We start from the raw sequence: 21930 nt of genomic DNA on the forward strand, positions 1-21930 counted from the left end.
TACAGCTAATATGTCTCTGAGGCCAGATTTTAATTCAGATGTTCCTGACTGCAAGTCCACTGTTCTATCCACTTAGCCACCTAAGTTTCCTAGGTGAATAAATCATATACTGTAATAATGAGGACCAGGAAGGATGTATAATCTCTAGAGGGGAGGTTGGCAGAAAACAAACACTGCCTACTTCATAATTTTGTTGAGGGCTATGCTCTATTAGCCAAAACACTTAATAGAAATTTGCTCAAAATAAGGCCAGGGCACTGGTCTTTCAAACTCTCTCTTGCAGTAGGTTCTTTAAGAATCCTTATCTACAATGGTTGAGATCTGAGAGAAAAAGAAAGCAAATAATCACTCACTTGGGAATAAAAAGCCACATGCTTTTGGAAAAATCAGAAAATCCTTCCCACAGTTCCTAAGGATGACCGCACCTATGCTCCGTGTCACTTTCTTCCCTTTACTTAGACAGGGAAAGACTTTATCACAAAATTAGCTTCAAACAGTTTCCAGGTCATACAGAGTTTTGGGGATCCTCTAAACTGAGATTCACAGGAGGTTTCAAGAGATAAGTGAACTTGTATAGGAAAAAATACATCTTTTCACTCATTTCTAACTGAATTGTAGCAAGGCACCACGTTATTGCAAGGGGTCTCTAGGCTTCAGTAGACTGCCAAAGGAGTCCACGGTACATAAATGGTTAAGAATCCTTGATATGGGCTGACCACCTCATTTTACAGATGAGTAAGCAAGAGGCTCAAAGTCACACAGAGAGTTAATGGAACAGCTAGGACTTGGGATCCAGGTCTCAATGCCAGTCCAATTCCCTTTACACTACACCACAGCTGCCTCAGATGATAACTTTAAGCTTTGAAGTTCTTCAAGAGGCCTGGGAATTTTGCTGTTTAGGAACTGTGGTGTCAGAGGAAAAGTAGCTACAAAGGAATTCATCTAGAATCTTTTTTCTTTTAAGTAAGAAAATCCTAGGGGATCGGCAGTTTTTGCTGTATTGGATTTCTATGGCCCTGTATTTGTGAACTCTGGAAAAGAAAAAAGTATTTTGACATTGATGAATAAAATTCTTTTCTTTTCTTATCCTGAGGATATAAAAGAAGAGACTCATTTTCTTTGCTATGGACAAGGTTTAGCTAAGTAGTAAAGCTGGGTGTTATGTGAAGAAAGGCTCCAAAGAATCTTTACTGTCCAGAAGAGAGAATTCCTGTCAGTGTTGTCTGGGTTGTTGACAAATTTTTATAACCCAATTTTTAGGTTGTGAGATGAAGGATCCAGTAAGCAAAGGATGATGAATATGTGCAAGGGGTAACCTGTGTCTTTGGGGGATAGTGTTTTGGCTTCTCCAAAGTTCAGCACATTTGATGCTGAATTTCCTGGAGCATGAAAAGCATTTTGGTCCCTAGACACAATTTTGCTCACGGCAGACCCCTCTGACTTGTAAACAAGGTGGAGGTAGATTCCAGAATGAGCTTGAAGGCAAGGTTGTGTTTGGATATTCATGAGTGTGCAGAAGTATTTCTTTCCTCTATCTTCCCTATCCCTTAAAAGCCATGGGAATTTTATTGGACTGAAAGGTCAATATGATTCAGTAGTGAAGCATGGCAGCCATTTTTGATGGCCAATCTCCCTTCAGGCTGAATCAAGAGAAGCACAGGTTTCAGAAATAAGGAGGTGACAGTCCCACTTTACCCTGCCCTGGTTATACCACATTTGGAGTGCAGCATTGAATTAAAAACACTGTCATTAAATCAAGAAACTTCCTATTTTGCTGAGAGGGAACCTAGGATTGGAATAATAAACCAATGACCGGGTTCATTGGGTACCATGGTTTAGAGATAACCCTGATTAGATGGAGATCATTCAGAGGAAGGCAGCCACAGTGGTGAAAGGCCTCACGTTCTTGCCATAAGAGACTCTGTGGAAGGAACTTGTGATGTTTAGCCTGGAAAAGAGAAGATTTAGGTGGGGCCAAAGGGTCACCTGGAGGAGGGATTGATTGAACTCATACCATTTGGCCCTAGAGGGCAGAACTAGCAGCAATGAACCAAAGGTGCATAGAGGCAACTTCAGGGCTGACATAAGGAAATGCTTCTTAACAAGCAGAGCTATCCAAGGGTGGAAGGGGCCACCTTAGGGATCTCGAGGGTTCTCTCAATGAGGATCTTTTAAGCAAAGGCTGGATGACCATTTGCTACAGTCATTGAGGTCCCTTCTAGTTCTGAGAGTCTGTGGTTCTGATCTTTCCTCTCAGTCACCACTTAATCATGGTGTACCCCAAACCCACCTAGTCTGTGGCACCACACCCACTGCAACAGCTTTATTTGGGGAAATCATTTTGGACTCTCTCTGGATCACAGAAAAAAAACCTCACCGAAACAAATAAATGCCACTGCTGGAAGAGACCTTTAGTGATTGGATTTAGTCTAACCCTTTTAATTTTTACAGATAAGGAAATCGAGGCTTCTAGAAAGGAAGTGACTTGATCAAATGGTGAATTGGTGGCACAATTGAGAGTCAAAACCAACATAGCCTCCTTCAGGTTATCATCCCATAGCTACAAAACTATAATGTAACACATATTTTTAGTGTTTTACAATTTAAAAAAAAAAACAAAACACCTGCCTTCCTTACAGCCACCCAATGAACAGAAAGGGCACAACAGGGCCCATTTCCCTCTAATTATACCTACACCTATGACTGTGCAAGTGTTAGTCTCCCTGTTTTGCAAATGAGGATACTGAGAACTATGATTCACTTTAGAACTATGATTCAAACCCGGGTCTTTCCTAACTCCAAGGGTAGCATTCTTTTTCTATTATGTCCCATTATGTTTACAGATTTTTTTCTATCTTGGAATTTTTCTTATAAGCTTATTTTTAATACATAATTTTTTCCCTTTGCAATTTTTGGGGGTACAGTATTTCCAGATCCAGATGGAAACAAAATGGAACAATGCCTGGCACATAGTAGGCCCTTAATAAATGTTTATTAATTGACTGAAGTAATGCTTAAATCACAGTGCAAATCCTGAGTCATTTTAAAGACAGACATGGAGTGACACAAGGCTTTCAGCTGGGTGGACAGCAATTTCTAGCGCCAGCTGAATGAGGAGGTTAAATATTGAAGTGGCACATCTTATCCAAGACTTTGACCATTATTTGCCACTAATAAGCTGGGTGACCACAGACAAGTAATCTCTCTGAGCCTTAGGACTACATGACTCTCCTAGATTTTTCTAGGCAAAATTGAGAGCACACTCTTGAAAAGTGGCAAGCATTTAGGTCACCCTAAATGTGACACTCTTTGATGCTGGTTCCATGGGAAAGTCATTTCCTGAGTCGGAAAATGACAAAGACTGGGTTTCAGCTATTTCAGGAGCCGAGGTGTGGCCTTCCCTGGGAGCCAAATGAAGGATTTTCTGCTTCATCCAAATCTGAGTGGTTTCTTAAGTCTCCTGTGAGTCACTGGCTGCTTTCTTGCTGTCTCCCATTTTTCAGCTGAGACTTCCTCACAGACCAGAGCCCCTGCCTCATCCCTGAACAAATATAGGCCCTGGGAGTCTCTAAATGCACAAGTCCTGGTTAGGGAAAAGTTGAGTCAAATTCCTGTTCAACACAAGTTGGAATAACTGTTTCTAAGGATAAAGTTCAGATGTTTGAATACATAACTTTGCTAACAAGAAAAACTTCAGGGAAACACGGGGAATATCTGTCCTTACACCAGCAGCTACCTGAGTGGGTAACGATACCCTAGGCTCGGAATCCTCCCCATACCCTACAATCACACAACAAGCCTTTTCCTGACTTCTTCATTAAGGTGCATAGAACAACTACAATTAGGAAATAGTGAAGGCTAACTGGACAAGGGTCAAGATCAAAGGAGGGTGGCAGGGTATGGCAAAGATTAGAGCTGAGGGCGTCCTATTAGCCATAGTCACTTTCAGGTTACATGCGGGCTGACTGCTCCCCAGAGCTGAATTCTCAGCCCTCACCACCAGCTCTGCCATTCCTTTCTTCTCTTCTGCTTGTATTATATTTGTTTGGAACCAAATCCTTGAGAAGGGCAGCTAGATGGCATAGTGGATAGAGAGCTGGACCCAGAGTCAGGAAGACCTGAGTTCAAATTTGGCCTTAGACACGTAATAGTTGTGTGACCCTGGATGAGTCACTTAACTGTTTGCCTCATTTCCTCATTTGTAAAATGATCTAGAGAAAGAAATGGCAAACTGCTTCAGTATCTTTTCCAAGAAAACCCCAAATGAGGTCACAAAAACTCAGACATGACTGAATACCAACAACAACAAACTCTTGAGAAAGGAACACACAAGGTGGTAATGCCATCCATAGCCTTTAATCAATCCTACATGGTCACAGGAAGCCTGATTAATCATTGGCAAGTATGTTTTATGGGAGGCAGCATGGTATATGAAAGCTCTGGATCTGGAACCAGTGAGCCTGGGTCCAAATCCCCACTGCACCACATGGTACTTCCCATGTGACTTCAATAAAATGACTTCATCTCTTTGCTTCAGTTTCCTCATCGGCAAAATGGAGGGCTGGGGCAGACTTGTTGGCCTCCAAGGTCTCTAGCAGCTCTGAATCTATGTTCCTATGAATTCCTCCTAGGGAAATGAATGCAATGAATCTTCTTGGGCCTCAGTTACTTCATCTATAAAACAAGGGCTTTGGACTAGATGATCTCTAAGGGTCTTTCCAGCTCCCCAATTCTATTTTGGTAGATAAACCTGCGTGCAGTGTTTTTGCACCTGCAATAAGATCATAGGGTCCTCCATTAAGACCTGGAAAAAACCTCAGAGGCCATCTCGTCCAATCCTCATCTAACAGATGAAGAAACCGAGGCCCTGGCAGTTGAAGTGACTTAAGGTCACACAGGTAGTAGGAAGTGTCAGCAGCAGGATTTGAACCAAGGTCCTTTGATATCAGAAACAAGTGCTCTTTCTACTATACTATCTCGGGGTAAAAGTACATTTTGTAAACAGGTTTATATTTTTCAACCCTGGTGAAATCTCTTATCAAAGAATAGTAGAGAGGGCAGCTAGGTGGCACAGCGGATAAAGCACCAGCCCTGGAGTCAGGAGAACCTGAGTTCAAATCCAGCCTCAGACACTTGACACTCAATAGCTGTGTGACCCTGGGCAAGTCACTTAACCCTTATTGCCCACAAAAAAGGAAAAAAATGAATAGTAGAGATGAAAGTGACCTCAAGAATTATCTATTAACGCCCTTATTTTACAGAGAAGGCAACTGAGAAGCCAAGTGACTTGCCTAAAGTCAAATAGCTATAAATACATACAATAACAGTGCAGCTAGATAGGTAACACTAGGCTTGAAATCAGGAAGACTCATGAGTTCAAATCTGACCTCAGATATTTCCTAGCAGTGTGACCCTGGGCAAGTCACTTACCCTGTTTGCCTCAGGTTCCTCATCTGTAAAATGAGCTGGAGAAAGTAATTTACATTTTTACAGCACTTTAAGATTTTCAAAACGCTTCATATGCATTTTCTCAGGTTTGTGGACTCCTAGATCAGCATTCTTTCCCCTCTACTGTACGTCCTGTCTTCCTTGGTCTCTACCAATTTGTATTTCTCCCACCTCTTTTCTCTTGTCCTTGTTCTTTTCTGTTTATTCTTCTTGGAACAAAGGTTATTTTTATGCGGGATACTTTAGGAAAGCCTGGAAGGACCTCTTCACCCCAAATAGCTGCTATACTAATTATGCCTCTATTGGAAAAGGCCATCTTCCACTGAACTCGAAGCTATGTGAAAGATGCAGATGAAGTGGTGGGGGACAAACAGGATACCCACCTAGCCAGCCAGATCAGACAAATCAACTCTCTGAAACCTACTGGCTGTGTGACTCTGGGCAAATCACTTAACCTCTCAGTGTTTTAGTCAACGCTATCTAAGACTATGCTTTGCAGAGGAGGTGCCAGCTTGCATTGGTGGAAGGAGTTTCCTCCCTTGGGAGTTCCTTCTACCAGTAGAATCATAGGTCCTGTCCCTATCTCTATTAATTACTCCATGAGGCCTTAAATGATTAGTTGGTCTTTTGGGTCAAGGTGCTGAAAGCCTCTTTTTAAAATGGTACCAAGTGGGACACAGGAGTAGTAAGTCTAATGTCAGGAAGAAGGGGTCTGAAGATGTCTGAAGCCTGGACCTTAGACACGTAATAATTGCTAAAATGGCAGATCTGAGTGCAGCATCAAAGCAGGACACCCCACCCAAAAGACGCTGCCTGTGCTTCTGGGAGAAGATAAAGGGATGACAAAGACAAGTCTTCCCTACTTTGATTTAGCTCAATTAGTATCATTGAATGTCTATTACGTTCAATCTTCAAAATTCACCCAAACCTCAAGAAGTGGGACAGATTTCCAAGTCAAGCTGGCATTCATATTTGGGGGACCCTGATAGATCTGGCAACGTGGTTCCCCCACTCCCACTCGGATAATTATTAGGAGATGGAATACCAGAATTTTAACAGCTGGTAATCCCTATGTCCTTTTCTTTTCTTTTCTTTTCTTTTCTTTTCTTTTCTTTTCTTTTCTTTTCTTTTCTTTTCTTTTCTTTTCTTTTCTTTTCTTTTCTTTTCTTTTCTTTTCTTTTCTTTTCTTTTCTTTTCTTTTCTTCAGGACAATGAGGGTTAAGTGACTTGCCCAGGGTCACACAGATAGTAAGTGCCAAATGTCTGAGGCTGGATTTGAACTCAGGTCCTCTTGAATCCAAGGCAAGTGCTTTTTCCACTGCACCACCTAGCTGCCCCCCATGTCTTTTTCTAATGGTCTGTTTCAGGTACATCACCTTTACTATTCCTTTCCCAGTAAAAGCATCCAAGGCTTGGCTCTCCATGCTACCAACGTACCTGGCCACATTAGGTTGCCCTCCATAATCCCACTTAGGTGGCCTTTCTCAATCTCTTTAGGGGAGGTGACTCAAACGGGACCCAGTGCTCCAACTACTGCTTTATAGTGTTGGGGTCACCTTCACCTGGTTGGCACCTCTGGGCATCTATAAGACAGAAAAGAAGTCTGGTACACAGGCATGGAACCAAAGCTCATAATCAAAACCTCCTTCCATAATGGAACCAATGGATTCTTCCATAAGTGAAGCCTTCCCTGGTATCTCCCTGAAGCTCATAAATTCAAGTACATTTCCTGACCTCTACATTACTAAACTCAGGACGGTTAAGTTTCAGGCTTCATGACAAACTTGTCATTTGGACAAGGCTTACAAACAACCAGGGGTAAGATAGCTACTTCTGAGCTCTGCTATTTATACGGCTCAAGTGGTTTGTTTTCCTTCTTTCTACTTTTTAATGGTCAAACCAAAGTTTAGCAGTTAGATCTTAACTACTCTTCCTGTGAATCCTAGATGTCTACGTTGGCAATGACATACCATGATCAGGGTAGAGTTTTCAGAGGGAGGAGTGGTGTCCCTTTTCATAAAACATGGACCTAGGGGCCAAGGGCTATGGGTGTGGTGGGGGAGGCTTCTGAAAGGTAAATTCTTGATGAAGAGAATGAAGAAAAAGGGAAGCCAAGAAAGAATAATAAGGGAAAGACAAGAGGGAAAAGGAAAGGAGAGCTGGGGAAGGGGAAGGGAACAGGAAGGAAAAGACAGGGGAGGGGAAGAGAGGTGAAAAAAAAAAGGAGAGCAGAGGGGAGGAGAGGAACATAAGGGATCTATTATAAAGGACGTATAAAAGGCCTAGTTGATCAAGGGTGGGACTGATCAATAGATGTGATTGGTTATACAGGCAGGGTGGGGCAGGGGGGACCTTGGAGATTAGTGTTGCAAAGTGTTTTTTTCCAGTTACCCAACTAAGCTTTCCCAACCCAACTCATTTCCAACCAACAGAAATAGTTCCCGCTTCCTTTTTCTTTCTCCATAGAAGCAAATACCAACTAAGCAATCCCTGACATTTTGTTAGGGGCTACTGGGCTGCTGTTATTTTGCAACTAATAAGAAAAAAGGGGCATTTTCAGGAAGCTGAGCTTGACAGCTGGAAAGACTAGAGACTAACCTTCAATCTTTGGGGAAATGATCTCATTAAATTGGAGCATCTTCTTTATATTTTCTGTTAGTATATAACCTTAAGGTTGCAGCTTCCAAGATGTTTAATAAGCCTTATAATATAATAAACATATGGCATATTAATATACAATAAAATAGACCCTACATGATCAACAATAAATAGTAAATACAATAAAGTAAATAAATAGACCCTGTCAAGAAAATAGATCCTATAATTTAAGCCCACTTCTACTAAGTGGTGATAAAATGATAATTTCAAGGCTCTGTGGTTTAAACACAGAGTTTTGGAATTTGTTTCTCTCTTGACTAGGCAGGCATACCTTTTATTCCTTTTAACATATATCTATATATCTATTTATAGATCTCTCTCTCTCTCTCTCTCTCTCTCTCTATATATATATCTTTATCGAAAGGTCTAAACAACAACAACAACCAATAAGGCTCTTAAAGATATAAAGCAGAGGTCGGCAAACTATACATATTTATTGTGTATATGTATATATACACATATTGTGTATATGTATATATATATATGTATATGTATATGTATATATATATGTATATGTATATATATAAAACTTTATTTTAAAATGTAGAAACCATTCTGAGCCCAGAGATTGTATAAAAAGAGGCTGGGGGGGGTGTGGGAGTCAGATTTGGTTTTTGCACCATAGTTTGCCGACCCCTGAAAAGTACAAAGCTATCTTTGAAAGTTCTATAACTCTCTAAGTCCTCTTTTGTAAATTACTCATTAATCCTCAACTCAAGGTAGCCATAGCTTAACCTGATGCTATTCTTCCTCCCTGACAATGATTAAGGGTTCCCTTTGAACTTATGTAGAATCTTATCTTGCCCCTTCCAGAGGCACCATTGGCACTTCTGGCCAGTTGGGCATAAAGAGTCTTTGTAGCTAGTTCACTTCGGACCCGGAGCCTATGGAATCATTGTGGGGACCACCCTCTTCCGCTGTTATTCTTCAGAGTACTCGTTCCTCCCTTCTATGGGGCAAAAGAAAGAGAAATAAAGGAACTGCCTTAGAAATGGTGGCAATGCTCTGTTTCATTCCTAAGGAACAATAAAGAGCAGGCTCCAGCACACAGTAAGTGCTTAATAAATGCTTGTTGACATGATTTGACTTAAACATCCCTTCATCAAATGGTTACTTCTTGTGGTGACTACTTGCCACATAGAGCTTGAATCTAGCAAAAAGTAATATTTTTAGCAACAGCATGAGCTCCCAAGCTGCCTTCTTTTGCAACGTGTTATTATAAATCTTAAAATAGAAGAGCATTCCAAATAAAACATTTAAACAAGTTTTCTGAACACAGATTTGACCCGTCTCTGCTTTTCTCAAGTTCCTCCGTATGTGTTACTTTGCCTTTGATTCTTCAGTGGAAGAAATCATTTTACCTATTCAACTATGTATTTGCAGTGTGCAAGGTTGGCCCTGAGACTTGACACACAAGAAAGAAGGGTTCTTGGTAGTTGTGGAAGATTGATTGGCTATACAAAGAAAGGTACCTGGCATTCAGGCGAGGCTAATCAAACCCTTCTCAGACAACTAAGAAATACCCATTTTATGGGACTTAACTGAATCTTGTAATCTTTGCTAAGGGATCAAAACTACTAGATTTGTGATCTCCTTGGAAGAGATAAAATCTGCCCTAATTTCTTTAAGTCCTCCAAGTTAACTTGGTAGCATCTCTGTCCTTGATGATAACAACAAGATATCCTGTAGATATCCTTGGGGTCACTACTATGAGAGATAACAACTATACTTATGGTTAGCATTTTTTTCTCTTAAGGACCCATAGTGCCTACCCATGATAGATCTTATGGAACAAGCTACTGTGCTTGATGCTCTTTGAGGAATCACTGAATTCCTTTCCCCAAATACTTCAAGGCCTATAAAAATTTCAAGGTGCTCAAGAAGTGTCTTGGCTTACAATACCAGGAGCACACCCATCAAAAATGTTATCCACAAACATAGGATGCTCTACTCCAAGCAGCAGCCAAACTATACAATGATCACCTCCTGATCACCAACAACAGTGAAGGAGGAAAGAATGGACAAAACCCTTAAATATTCCAAAGTCTTCTTGGCTTTACTCCCACTTCTAGCAAATAAAAAAGAATTGGTAGCTCAGATCCTAATCATCTTCTGTTATTCTTATTTAGCTCTGACAAAGGTTTGTATTAGCAGTGAAATGGTTACAAAGTGGAGAAGACAGTCATGGAGAATTATCTCATGAAAAATCAGATGTATTCTGAAATTCAAGGACATCAGTAATTTTTAAGTGTTTCATGCCCATGTGCTAGCTTCCATACTCACTTTTTGAGGGTCCTAATGGTTAAGGCAATGGTGTGGTGGAAATAGCACTGGTTTGGGAGTTGAAGGACCCGGGTTCAAATTCCAGCTCTCTTCCCTGCTAGTTGTGTGACCGCAAACAAGTCACTTTACCTTGCTGGGTCTCAGTTTCCTCCTCTGAAAAATGAGGGGCTTGGACTAGGCAACCACTAAGTTCCCTTCCAGCTCTAAATGGACGTCCCTCTGTTCTGCTACATGTACCTTGTTTCTTTTCATACACACCCATCCTGTAGCTTTCTCCTATATAGTGTAGTTTGAATAACTGATTGTGGTCTTACTGTGGTGATTCCCAGGGCTCTGGCTCTTATGCCCAGTGACATGCCCAAGAGATCACTCTCTCTCTTGTAAAACATCAGACACTGTCTATCCCTTTGCTACAACAGTGCAAGTAAGTTTTTTTTCTTCTTATATCTGTGATTCCAACGTGCCTCCTTTGAAACCTTAGTATATCAAGTTGTGAGGTGAGGACTATGAGTGAGGGAGCACCCCTGAGGCAATTTGTTATTCTAAACCAAGATGATCCAAGGGGGCAGCCAGGCACCATGATAATGGTGTTACTGTTGCCAGCCACAATAACTTGTATTTATAAAGCACTTTACATCTGCAGAGGACTTTGCCTTCATTAACTCATTGGATTCTCACAATAACCCTGGCAGCCAGCTAGCATAAATCTTCCTATCGCTGATGAGAAAATAATGGCCAAGAAAGTGGTTTGCCCTAAGATGGATGGCTAATAAGGATGCTAGAGCCTTCCCTTCCAAGATTACTTTCCATCTGCTTTGAATGTAACTTTTATGGACCTAATTATTTACACACTCCCTCCCGAACTCAAAAGTGAGATGCTTGAGGGCAGGGACTCTTTTTGCCTTTCTTCATATCCCCAGTGCTTAGCATGGTACTTGTCACATAGTAAGTTCTTAATAAATGCTTGTTCATTGATTGATTATTGATTGATAGCATCCAAGATTCAAACCCAGATCTTCAGACTCTGAAGTTCAGTGCTTTACCCGCTACACCGTGCCCAGATCACCAATAGATTTTAAACAGTTTGTAGAATATAAGTGCAAGGAAGAGTAGGGGCTGCAGGGGAAGGAGGAGAAAGGACGAGGAGGAGAAAAAGAAAAAGAATATTTATTGGGAAGTTTTTGTGTTGACACCAACTTAAATAAGGGGCATGATAAGCTTTGCTTTTCACTAATTATACATACAGATGGCATGGTAATCTGTTTTATGTGACATTTGAAGAATACTCCCTCCCCCATCATATCCTGCTAACACACAGTAATATCAAATAATAAAAAGGTTTTCAGGCAACTGTGGTCGACTTCTGCTTTAGATTATAAATCTAAAGCCATTCTGATTACAGAATCATAATACCTTCTCTTCCATACATGTGGCCCCCAAAGCATTTGCATATTATTGTTTTTATTGATATTGTTATGGGTTTTTTGTCCAGACTTGTTATTTAATTGGCATAGGTATTAAATATATATGTATATATATTTAACTGGTATTGGTATAAAGATTAAATATATTTAATTGGCATATCTAAATTGGTTTCCCTGTAGGGAACCTCCCTCTGTTAATATGTGTCAACAGCTACTCAGCAACTTACAGTCTAGGAGAGTTGCCTAGGGCCATACAGGTTGTATGTATTAGAGATATAATTCGAACCAAGGTCTTTCTGATGCTACAAGTGGCTTTCTATTCATTAGACAACACAGCCTCTCTTTAACTTTATAATATCGAAGGAACACACACAAACAAAACTGGACCATGTTGACCATGATGGAACCACGAGTTTGGAATTCTGTTTTGCTCTTGGGGAAACTGTTTCATCTTGCTCTGTGCCTTAGTTTCTCCATGTGGAAGAAAGAGAAAAGAGACCTACCTTACAAGAGTGCTGCTGGCTATAACATGAGGAATAATGAAGGTTAATGAAAAAAAAAAACAACTGTCTTTATGAATGTCAGAGAATGACTGCTTCCTAGCTGACTGCTGGACCGGGGATGGCTTCTTGGACACTTAGTGTTTCGTATAGGGTCACCCAACCTAGGGGACGCTCCGTCATAGCCCGATCGGCCTCCGTGGCTCGGGGCAGCTTTCTAGCCCCATGGGGTCTGTGCAGAGTGGAGGGGGCCGGGTGGACAGGACTGGAGAGTCCTCCTGGAGGGTTACCTTCACAAACTGCACATCACTGAGGATGTGGACTGAGTAGTCAGGCGTGTAGAGGTTGTTGCTGCAGTACAGCTGGGTGGTGCTGCCCCCATAGTCGCTGCGCTCTCGGTTTGGAGACTCGGAGCGGTTCAGCCCACTGCAGCGAGAAGGGGACCGGTTTACTGCAGATGTTGACAAAGGAGGAGGAGGAGGAGAAGGATGAGGAAGAGGAGGAAGAGGGGAGGGGGAAGGAATAAGGGCGAGAAAAGATGGGGGAGGAGGGAAGGGAGGGGTGGAAAATGGAAAAGAGACAAAGAGAGGTGTTTACTGAGTACCTCTGGACTTTGAAGCCATGGTCACACTGGGGAGTGCTAATATGCCCCTTGTACTTTCCACTTAACCTGAGCTCAGTCTTGGGGGAAGTGTCACTTTATTTATACAAGGGGTCAATAGCCTTAGAGAGGAATCCCCTGGCACAAACAACTCAGCGGGTGATTATTCTTTCCCTTCTTTCATTCTCCTTCCCATTACGGTTTCTACAGAGAAGTTGGGACATTTTTTCAGGAAGGATGCTGAGGTCATCCACAGGACTACAATCATCCCTTGGTAGTTCCGTGTAGCTGCAAAGAAGGACCAGAATAAGATGAAAGACAGTGCTGGGAGCGCCCACTGCCTTACAGGACCAAGTGACTTATGTATTAACTGAAATGAATCTTTTACCAGGGGTAGCATTGAGGTTCTCACAGACCCACCATTTCCTGCATACACAATTGCTAACTTTCCTGTGACTGATCATATGGTTATAGTTACCCACAAGCCTCCTGTTCTAATCCCCTGATTTCACTGGCTCCTACCTTTCCAGATGAAGATCTTCCTAAGTTTCCTATGCAAAGGAAAGTTTGTTGTGGGAATACGTACTGGACTCCTGATTTCATTAGTATAGAGAACTCCTTGGCATAGAAACCTCATCCACCAATGCAAGGCAACACCATTTGTACAACTTCTAAGACAGTTGCCTAAAGAGCTGAGAATCTAAGTGATATGCCCAGGACCATGAAGCCAATATTCATCAGGGGTAGTACTTGGCTCCAAGGCCAGCTTTCTACCCACTAGCCACACTACTTATATTTCTGGGAAACTTCAAAAAAAAGGGGCAGCTAGGTAGCACACTGAATAGAGCACATGACTTGGAATCTGGGTGACCTGTGTTCCAATCTTGCCTCAGACACTTACTGTGTGACCCTGAGCAAGTCACTTAACCTCCAAAAAACAAAAACAAAACAAAAAATATAGAAAAAGAAAAAGAAAACATTGTCAGGTAGTTTCAAAACTAGCTTCCTTGATATAAGTTTTCTTTGTACTTACCATCACAAAGTCACCTGGAAGGTGACAATAATTATAATAGCTAGCACTTATGTAGCAAATCTTTCATTTGCTCTTGCTGTCTGTGAGAAAGGTAGTTGTTATTATTATTCTCATTTCATAAAAGATGAACCTGAGGCAGACAGAGGTGGAGTGAGGAGATGGCAGCAGCTAACCCCAGCACTTATAATGAGGGGCATTTATAATGTGGGCTAAGGAGCAGAACAATCAGAAGCTTGTGGATTCTGTGCCTAGTTCTGTCAATGAGTAATCTTGGGAAATTTAATTCCTGTATCCCAACTCACCAAACTATGAGCTAGGGTGGTCATCATCCAATTACAATATGTATTGTATTAACAGCTGCCACGCATAGGGGGTTATCCCTTTGACAAAAAGAACTTGAATCCAGGAATAATGGTAAAGTGTAGTCTGAAACCCTTTCTTAGTAGCACTGAGACAGACACATAACATTTAAAGCCTTGGACCCAAGTGGATGGAGGGGAGAACACATTCTCCTAACAGCCATAGGGATCCAGGCTGAATATCTTAGAGGAAAACTGGGTCCCTGTACCTAAGAGGGCTTCAGGATCTGAATGGTTCAAGGGTAAAGATCTAGGATTTCTCTGAGATGTGACTTAGAAACTTTCAGAGAAATCTCTATTGTGGGCCTTTGTTGTTGTTGTTGAGTCATATCTGACTCATACTGATTATGCAAATCACAACCTGTCAAAGGCCTACTCTCTCTAAGACTACTAAGTTTCAGAGAAGGTGCTAATATTCCTGAGTAGAGGGAATTCCTCATCTGGGAGTACCTTATATTAGTGAAATCATTTTGGTCCTTGCATCTTTAGCATCTAACACCGTGTCTAGAACACAATAGGTTCTTATTAATAATAACTAACTAACCAACCCTCTCTCTCTCTGTATGTGTGTGTGTGTATTCTTATTTGATCTCACAGCTGATCTGTGAGGCATTATTATCCCCATTTTACAGATGAGGAAACTGAGTCTGAGAGCGGTTAAGTGTCTTACTGAGGTTACACAGCTAGGAGATGTTTGAGGCAGGATTCAAACCCATTTTCCTGACTCCAAGTAGCTGCCTGATAAATGGGAGGCTCATCATTAGACTGGAAGGAGGGTGATACAATGTTCAGCCACAACAGCTCTTAACAACCATGCACTGAGTTACTTAGGAGACACAATTTTCACTATTGGAGGAAATACTCCCATTGATAAAATCCTGGTGAGCAGGTTTAGAGCTAATTCTTCTCACCCACCTGATTTAGTGGTGACTATAAGCAGCTCATTGGTCCAAATGAATGAATTTAGATTTAGATTCAGATACAATTAGATTTAATTTAGAGTTCAAAGAAGCCTCTAAGTGCTCCTAAGTCAAAGGTCACTCAGGTAGGAAGGGCCTGAGATAGGATTTGAACCCAGATCCCCTAACGCTGAATTCAGAATTCTCTCCACTGTTCCATGTGGCCTCTCTAATAAGGGAGGTTAATAAGAGGGGACTGGGAAGTTTGAGGGCATTCTCAAGGGTAGCACCAAAACAACGGTTCGTGTTAGTGGCAGAGACGGTCAGTAGAAAAACAAAACAAAACAAAAAAACAAAAAACCCCAACATTTACTTCATTTCCTGTTAAGAATGCCCTTGAAAACAATCTGCCTTGAGTTTTGGCAGTAGCTGCTCCCGTGTCGTGACTGGTTCAGCAGGGACCTGGGCTTATGTCTCCACCCAACTCAGTCTTATGTAATTGTGAAAAGTAGGGCAGTCTGTCCACGAGAAGCCTCTCTTTCAGTGGGTTATCTGGCTGGAAAACACCAAGTCTCAGCTTAAAGGGCCTGACCCCAACTGAGATGTACACAGCCAATGGGGAAGGAGGGTGTGTTAGGGGTGGTACCTTTAGAAACCACTCAATCTGCTTGATAACCTCTGACTTTCCCTATGTTAATATGTGAATCACCCAACTGCAGGTGAGGAAGGGCACTCTGCCAGGTGTTGCTCCTTTCCCTCTTGGCTCACAATAAGGGAGATATAGCATTTCCTTTTTCTGCAAAAGACAGGGATTGAACTGGCTGATCTCCCATATCTCTTCTGGCTCTAAAAGAGCTCCTTCCACTGGCTTCTGTGGCTACTACTGGTCACGTCTCTTTATTCCCTGTAAACCGGGAAAGGTGGTCACTCCATTCCTTACCATCTCCTACCACCTCCCCCTAAAAGGACTATGAGAGCTAGGATTAGCACATTGCTGAATCAGAGATCAGGGTGATGTCACAACCTAAGTCATATGTGTTGAAAAAGGGGTGGATGGGCAGCAGCACCCACCTCCAAAGTTACAAAATAAAATTCCACAGATGGTTGACTTGTCAGCAATACTGTAGAGGGGACCTTTGGTCAGGTCTGGGCTAGACTATATCAGAAATTCTTAACCTAGGGTTAAGAATTTAAGTATATATATATATATATATATATATATATATATATATATATATATACACACATACATACATACACACACACACATATATATCAAACTATATTTTGGTATGATTGATTTCCTTTGAAATCCTATAGATTTTATTTTATGCATTTAAAAAGATGATTCTGAGAAAGGGTTCATAGGATTAATTCCTTCCACACTCTTGGGCTTTGTAAGTGTGAAGCAGGGCATGGATTGACTGATCAAATCTCTGAGACTGGAAGCCTGTCCTCTTTTTTTTTTCCAAAGGCATAATTGATATCAACGGTTTTTTTCCCCCTTGGTAAATTCTTTTTAAGGAAAAAAAAATGCTACCTCTGATGTGACAGAGCCCCAACTCCTCTGAATTCTGGGTAAAAAAAAAAAAGCCTGTTTTGTTTCTCCAATCTGACATTCCCTGCTAGATAAGACATTGATGACTGGACATTTTAAATAAGCATGTGCATATACTTAAAGACTTCTGAGCAAGGGGCATGGAAATGCTTTTGATAAAAAGAAGAAAACAGTAACAGTAATAGATGAATGTCATGAACATGGTAAACACCACCTTGTCCAGTTTCCTTTGGCGTTTCCTAAGAACACAGAGGCAAAGACTCAGGAAATATAGCACGGAGAGAAAGCCTAGTACATTCCAAGGAGGATGGGACAGAACCCCGATCAAAGGTCTTGGTAAAGGAATGTCCAAGTCTGGGAACCCTCCCTATTGTAAACAGCTCTGGCTGAACTGGTGAACATGACCTGCTATCTCACACCTTAATGTTGGGAAGGAACTAAGGAGAACTTGTTATAGAAAGTAGGAAAGGGAATCCTGCCCAACTTGGTGCCAAGGAGTGACTCTGACTAAAAGGGGTAGGACTGAAAATCATGACAGGTACAATTGGTGTGTAGGCATAGTTGAAAATTCTTCAGTGTTTCAGAAGCCCTCCAAACCACAGTAATGGGTAGGAATTCTAAGGCCCCACAGCAGTTGTGTTAGTTGTAGCACCTGTATCTACAAGCTAGGGATGAGAAAAAATGAGAAAATTATGGTTCCTCTCAACTGTGTCCTGGATATAGAATCAGTGAGTCCCAAAGCTTGGCTGGTACAGAGGTGGTACTTTCCTTTAGTGTACATGGATAGGGATGTGAAGCAGAAGTCTGGCATGATGTCCATTTGTTACACCTTCTGGATCTTCAGCACTGGGGCCCAGGACCTGTTAGTGATCCCAACTGTTGGCCATATTGTAGAGGGGACTTTTGGGTCAGGAAAAGGTTGGACTACATAACCCCTGAGTTTCCTTCTAATTGAGACAGAGACAGAGTCAGAGAGATAGACAGAGACAGAGTCAAAGAGATAGACAGAGACAGAGACAGATGGAGCGGGAGACACAAATGGGAAGAGATACAGAGAGAGGGAGAGTGTGAGTGAGTGAGACAGACAAAGAAAGGAGAGAAGGGGAGGAAGAGGGAGACACAGAGAGAGACATAGAGACAGAAAGACAGAGAGAGAGAGACAGAGAAAAAGAGAGACAGAGGGAGACAGGGACAGATGGAGAATGAGAAAGAAATGGGAAGAGAGACAGAGAGAGGGAGAGTATGAGCGAGAGAGACAGAGAAAGAAGGAGGGGGGAGAGGGAGGGAGAGGGAGACAGAGAGACATAGAGACAGAAAGAGACAGAGACAGAGAGATAGACAGAGAGAAAGAGACAGAAACAGAGAGACAAAGAGAGAGAGACAGAGAGAGACAGAGACAGAGACAGAGACAGAGAATTTAGTTTGGGCATTGTCATTGAGCTATACCTTTTCTTTGCCAAATTGATTGAGACTGCATATAGCTACATGACACCAAAATAGTAAAAGTTAGAATTTTAGGACCCATTATTTGGTGGTACAGATATGCAGAACTGGAAAAAGAATCTGCCAAAACATTTTGGTAAAGCAACCTCTGGCCACAATCTAATTCCTGCAAGTTCATCTGCAAGTTACAGTCCTGGATCAACTTGCTCACATGCCAATGTTCACTCTAGCAGAACTGACGAAAACAGGAACATTTCCATTGACCATATTTCACAAAAGAAAAAAACAACAACATTTGTTTTAGGCTGCTCAAGTACACTCAGAGAAAATGCTAATTAGTAACTTATTTAGCTGAGAATTTCAAAGCAATGAGCCCACAGTTACATGGCTATTATTATTATTATTATTAGGTGAGGCAATTGGGGTTAAGTGACTTGCCCAGGGTCACACAGCTAGTAAGTGTTAAGTGTCTGAGGCCCAATTTGAACTCAGGTCCTCCTGATTCCAGGGCCCATGCTCTATCCACTGCGCCACTTAGCTGCCCTGACGTGGCTATTATTAATCAGAGGAAAGCCAAGGTATTCAAAAAGGAACTTTAAGATATAGTTGCTTGACTCTCCAGAGAGTCAAGGCTCTGTATCAGTGAAGAACTCACATCTGTCACAGATAGATAATCTTCAGGACAGGAAAAGAAAGGGTAAATGGCTGGGAGGGGCAATGACATTGCAGTAGATTGTGGGGCCCATATAACTCCAGCAGGGATGTGAGAATGTCTGTTTTTAATGGCTTTCCAAAAATATTTGCCACTTTTTAATGAACTCTACACTATTCTCTCTTTAACTCAAACCGAGGGTCCTATTGAGAAACAACCACTATGAACAACATGGACAAGGTTTAACATTCTACAGTGCAACAGTCTATGAAGTGGCCATGAACATCCCCATTCCAGATACTGGACCCCCTTCCTTCTGACATCAGCTTAGCTGCACCTAGCACTGGTCCAAGAAGTGGAAAAGATGCTTGAGATTGCTGGATTCTTATACCATATATGAGTAGGAGACTCAGATAGGAGGAGAGTTTATTATTATTTTTTTAAATACTGTGCACAGACCTCACTCCCACCTTGCAAAGGGAAATGGAAAATGAAAATATAGGATGACATTTCCATAATGCTGGCAGTCAAAGAAGGAGCCCAAATGAGAGCTGAGACTTCTTTTTATATAATCTATTGCTGGTCTCAGAGAAACATCATAAAGAGTGGTGACCAATTAGTAGCTGCAGTAGGGGCACTGATTTTAGATGCCCAGAGGAAGTGGTTGGCAAAGATAAGGCACCAAGAAGGAAAGTTGGTAGAAAGAATAATACTCCCACATTTCTTCCTATTTTCCTTCTGTTGTTCTCATCATTCTATCACATACAGTGGAGTGAAGATGGAGGAACAACTCATCCTGCTTCAATTGGATATATCCCATTTCTTTCTATGTCTAAACATTTAAGATCCAAGCTAAGGATGAAGAATGAATGAAAAGTTGAGAAGGACCTCCTGGGCATGCATTAGCCAAGCATTAGCAGAGAGATCTGTGCAAAAAGGAATCTATCATTTCGAGTTCCAGCCTGATCTTGACTGACTGTGAAGCTTAAACAGTAAAATGTTGAGTAAACAGAATTCTTGGAGAGTGTTTCAGCTAATACAATTTTCCAGTTACCTGAGGGTTAAGCAGACAATCCTTTCAATTTCAGTCCTTATTGATGAAAACTCTTAAACCTTTGAGTCCATTTTTCTGATTTCAAAAAGAATGGTATACGGTGACCTCTTTCTCTACTGTCTGAGGTTCTTTCAGGGAATCCAGGCTATAATTCTGAGTATTATTTATAATCACAGGGCCTCTGGAGAAATAGAGGATTTTGAGATTGGGCTAAATATTAAGTAATCCTTGGGCATACTCTGGAGTCTGGAAGTTTGTCATTTGCTTCTTTCCTCCAAAAGTGGACTGCCCCCCCCCAAAAGTGCAGTCTATTAAGACTTTTAATGAATTGGATTCTGGTTAATCAAGGTTTTACTGAACCATGTACTTGTCTCAGGTTTTTACCTTATTTGCAAAATAGCAACAAGCACAGTAATGTCTAATTATTTTATAGGAGACATGGAATTAATTGGAAAGGTTCTTCAAGGTTCTTTCTTGTTTTCTTTTTGGTCTGAATCTGTGCTTTTATTGGTTCAGGAAACTACTAAACTTCCTCCATCATTGTGGATCAGCAACTCACCTGGGACAGTCAGGAGCTTCAGTCTGAGCAAAACTGATGGCAAGAGATGCTCTGTGAATACAGAGGGTTGCCCTAGAGGCTGAATGATTTACCCACAGTTACATAGCTAGCAAGTGTTAGAAGCAAGTCTTGGACAAGAATTCTCTTGACTCCATATCCATTATGCCATGCCACCTAGAATAGTTTCTCTTGGACACTGTATGTGTAGTTCACAGATGTACTCTGTGGAGTTACATTCTTAAATGATATCATACTGGTACATCCTGGGCTATATTTTACTGGCAAATTCTAAGCTGCAAATGTAAATTATTATGCTTTTGCATGTGTGAGTATGTAACATCCTATGATGTGGTCATGAATGTTGTCAATCCAGACAATGGGCTCACTTCCTATCCTGGTATAGAGGTACAGACCAGCTCCTCATGCAAGGCAGGGCAGGGCAGGGCAACCAGCGCCTTCCAGTCCCCTAAGCTCCACAGCGTCCCCTGAGACAGCCATGCACGATTACCTGGGGAGCCTGCCAAGGATTCCCCTCTGCTGAAGGCGAAGGTACGTGACACTGAGACAGGCACTAGAGAGGCAGTGGTCAAGGAGATGTGGGTAGGAGAAAGGAAAGATAAACACAAGGAGAAAAACAAAGGAAGAAGGAAAAAGTGTAAGACAGTCTGTTCCTGGAACTTCACAACATTACATTACTTTATCTCTGGATCCAGAAATAACAGACCCTCAGCTAGAACCAATGAGCCCCCAAACAGAGAAATGGAGAAGGGACAGCAATGGTTAGAGCTAGGTCTGCTACTATCATATTTTTAAATGATGCTTTTGGCTTCTAGGTAAGCAGATAGGCTGTCTTCAATGATGTAAATAATCTTGGTGATCAAAGTAGAAATGCCAACTATCAAAAAAGATAATGCCCAAATGGAGGAAATCTGAGAGTAGAATTCTCTCTGAGGTACCAGTTCTGGGGCAGCTCAGACCTTAGCACCCTGACATTAAATTCTAGCTACCACACAAGTACTTCACTTCTTTTCCTAACTGAGGAAGCTCATATAGTTTCTTAGAGTCCTGTGAGAAAAAACCACTTGTTCAACATGATTCCATTAAAGATATAAAATGAACACTCTTTGTAGCCCAAACAACTTAGAAGCAAGTATCACCAAATAAACCCTCAATTCAATTAAGTTAAGCTAGAAGAGAACCTAGGACACCTCCAGCCTGGCTACTGAGAAGACTGTAACCTAGGTTATAGTTCACCTGGTCTGGGGGGGAAGGAAGCTGCCATCTATTAGGCTCTTATCTTACCTAATTATTCTTGTTAACTTGGTGCCATACTCAGTTGTTTCTAAGTTTTTTAAGGGTTAAACATTCCCAGTGCCCCCTTCTAAATTCTGATGCCCTGGAGACAGAGCCCTAGTCACCTTGTCCTAGTTATATCTGGTATCCACACCTTTGCAAGTAG

The 21930-nt window shown here is 41.6% G+C and overlaps 1 protein-coding gene across 4 annotated transcripts in view; it reads right to left on the reverse strand.

Annotated features, from left to right (window-relative positions):
- Window positions 1–21930, reverse strand: part of CNNM1 (cyclin and CBS domain divalent metal cation transport mediator 1) — a 67621-nt gene that overhangs the window by 9006 nt on the left and 36685 nt on the right. Inside the window, exons 7-10 of one of the 4 annotated variants that reach the window (XR_006354780.1) lie at window positions 20980–21042; window positions 12604–12764; window positions 6886–7031; window positions 4361–4627 (exon numbers count right to left, since the gene is read on the reverse strand). Coding sequence is in view for 2 of the 4 variants with exons in the window: in XM_043983686.1 (XP_043839621.1) it covers window positions 12493–12764; window positions 20980–21042 (335 nt within the window). In the remaining 2 variants the exon portion in view is untranslated. The other 3 variants (XR_006354781.1, XM_043983686.1, XM_043983685.1) reach the window with 3 other exon arrangements.

Source organism: Dromiciops gliroides, chromosome 2, assembly GCF_019393635.1.
Source record: "Dromiciops gliroides isolate mDroGli1 chromosome 2, mDroGli1.pri, whole genome shotgun sequence".
Lineage (NCBI taxonomy): Eukaryota > Metazoa > Chordata > Mammalia > Microbiotheria > Microbiotheriidae > Dromiciops > Dromiciops gliroides.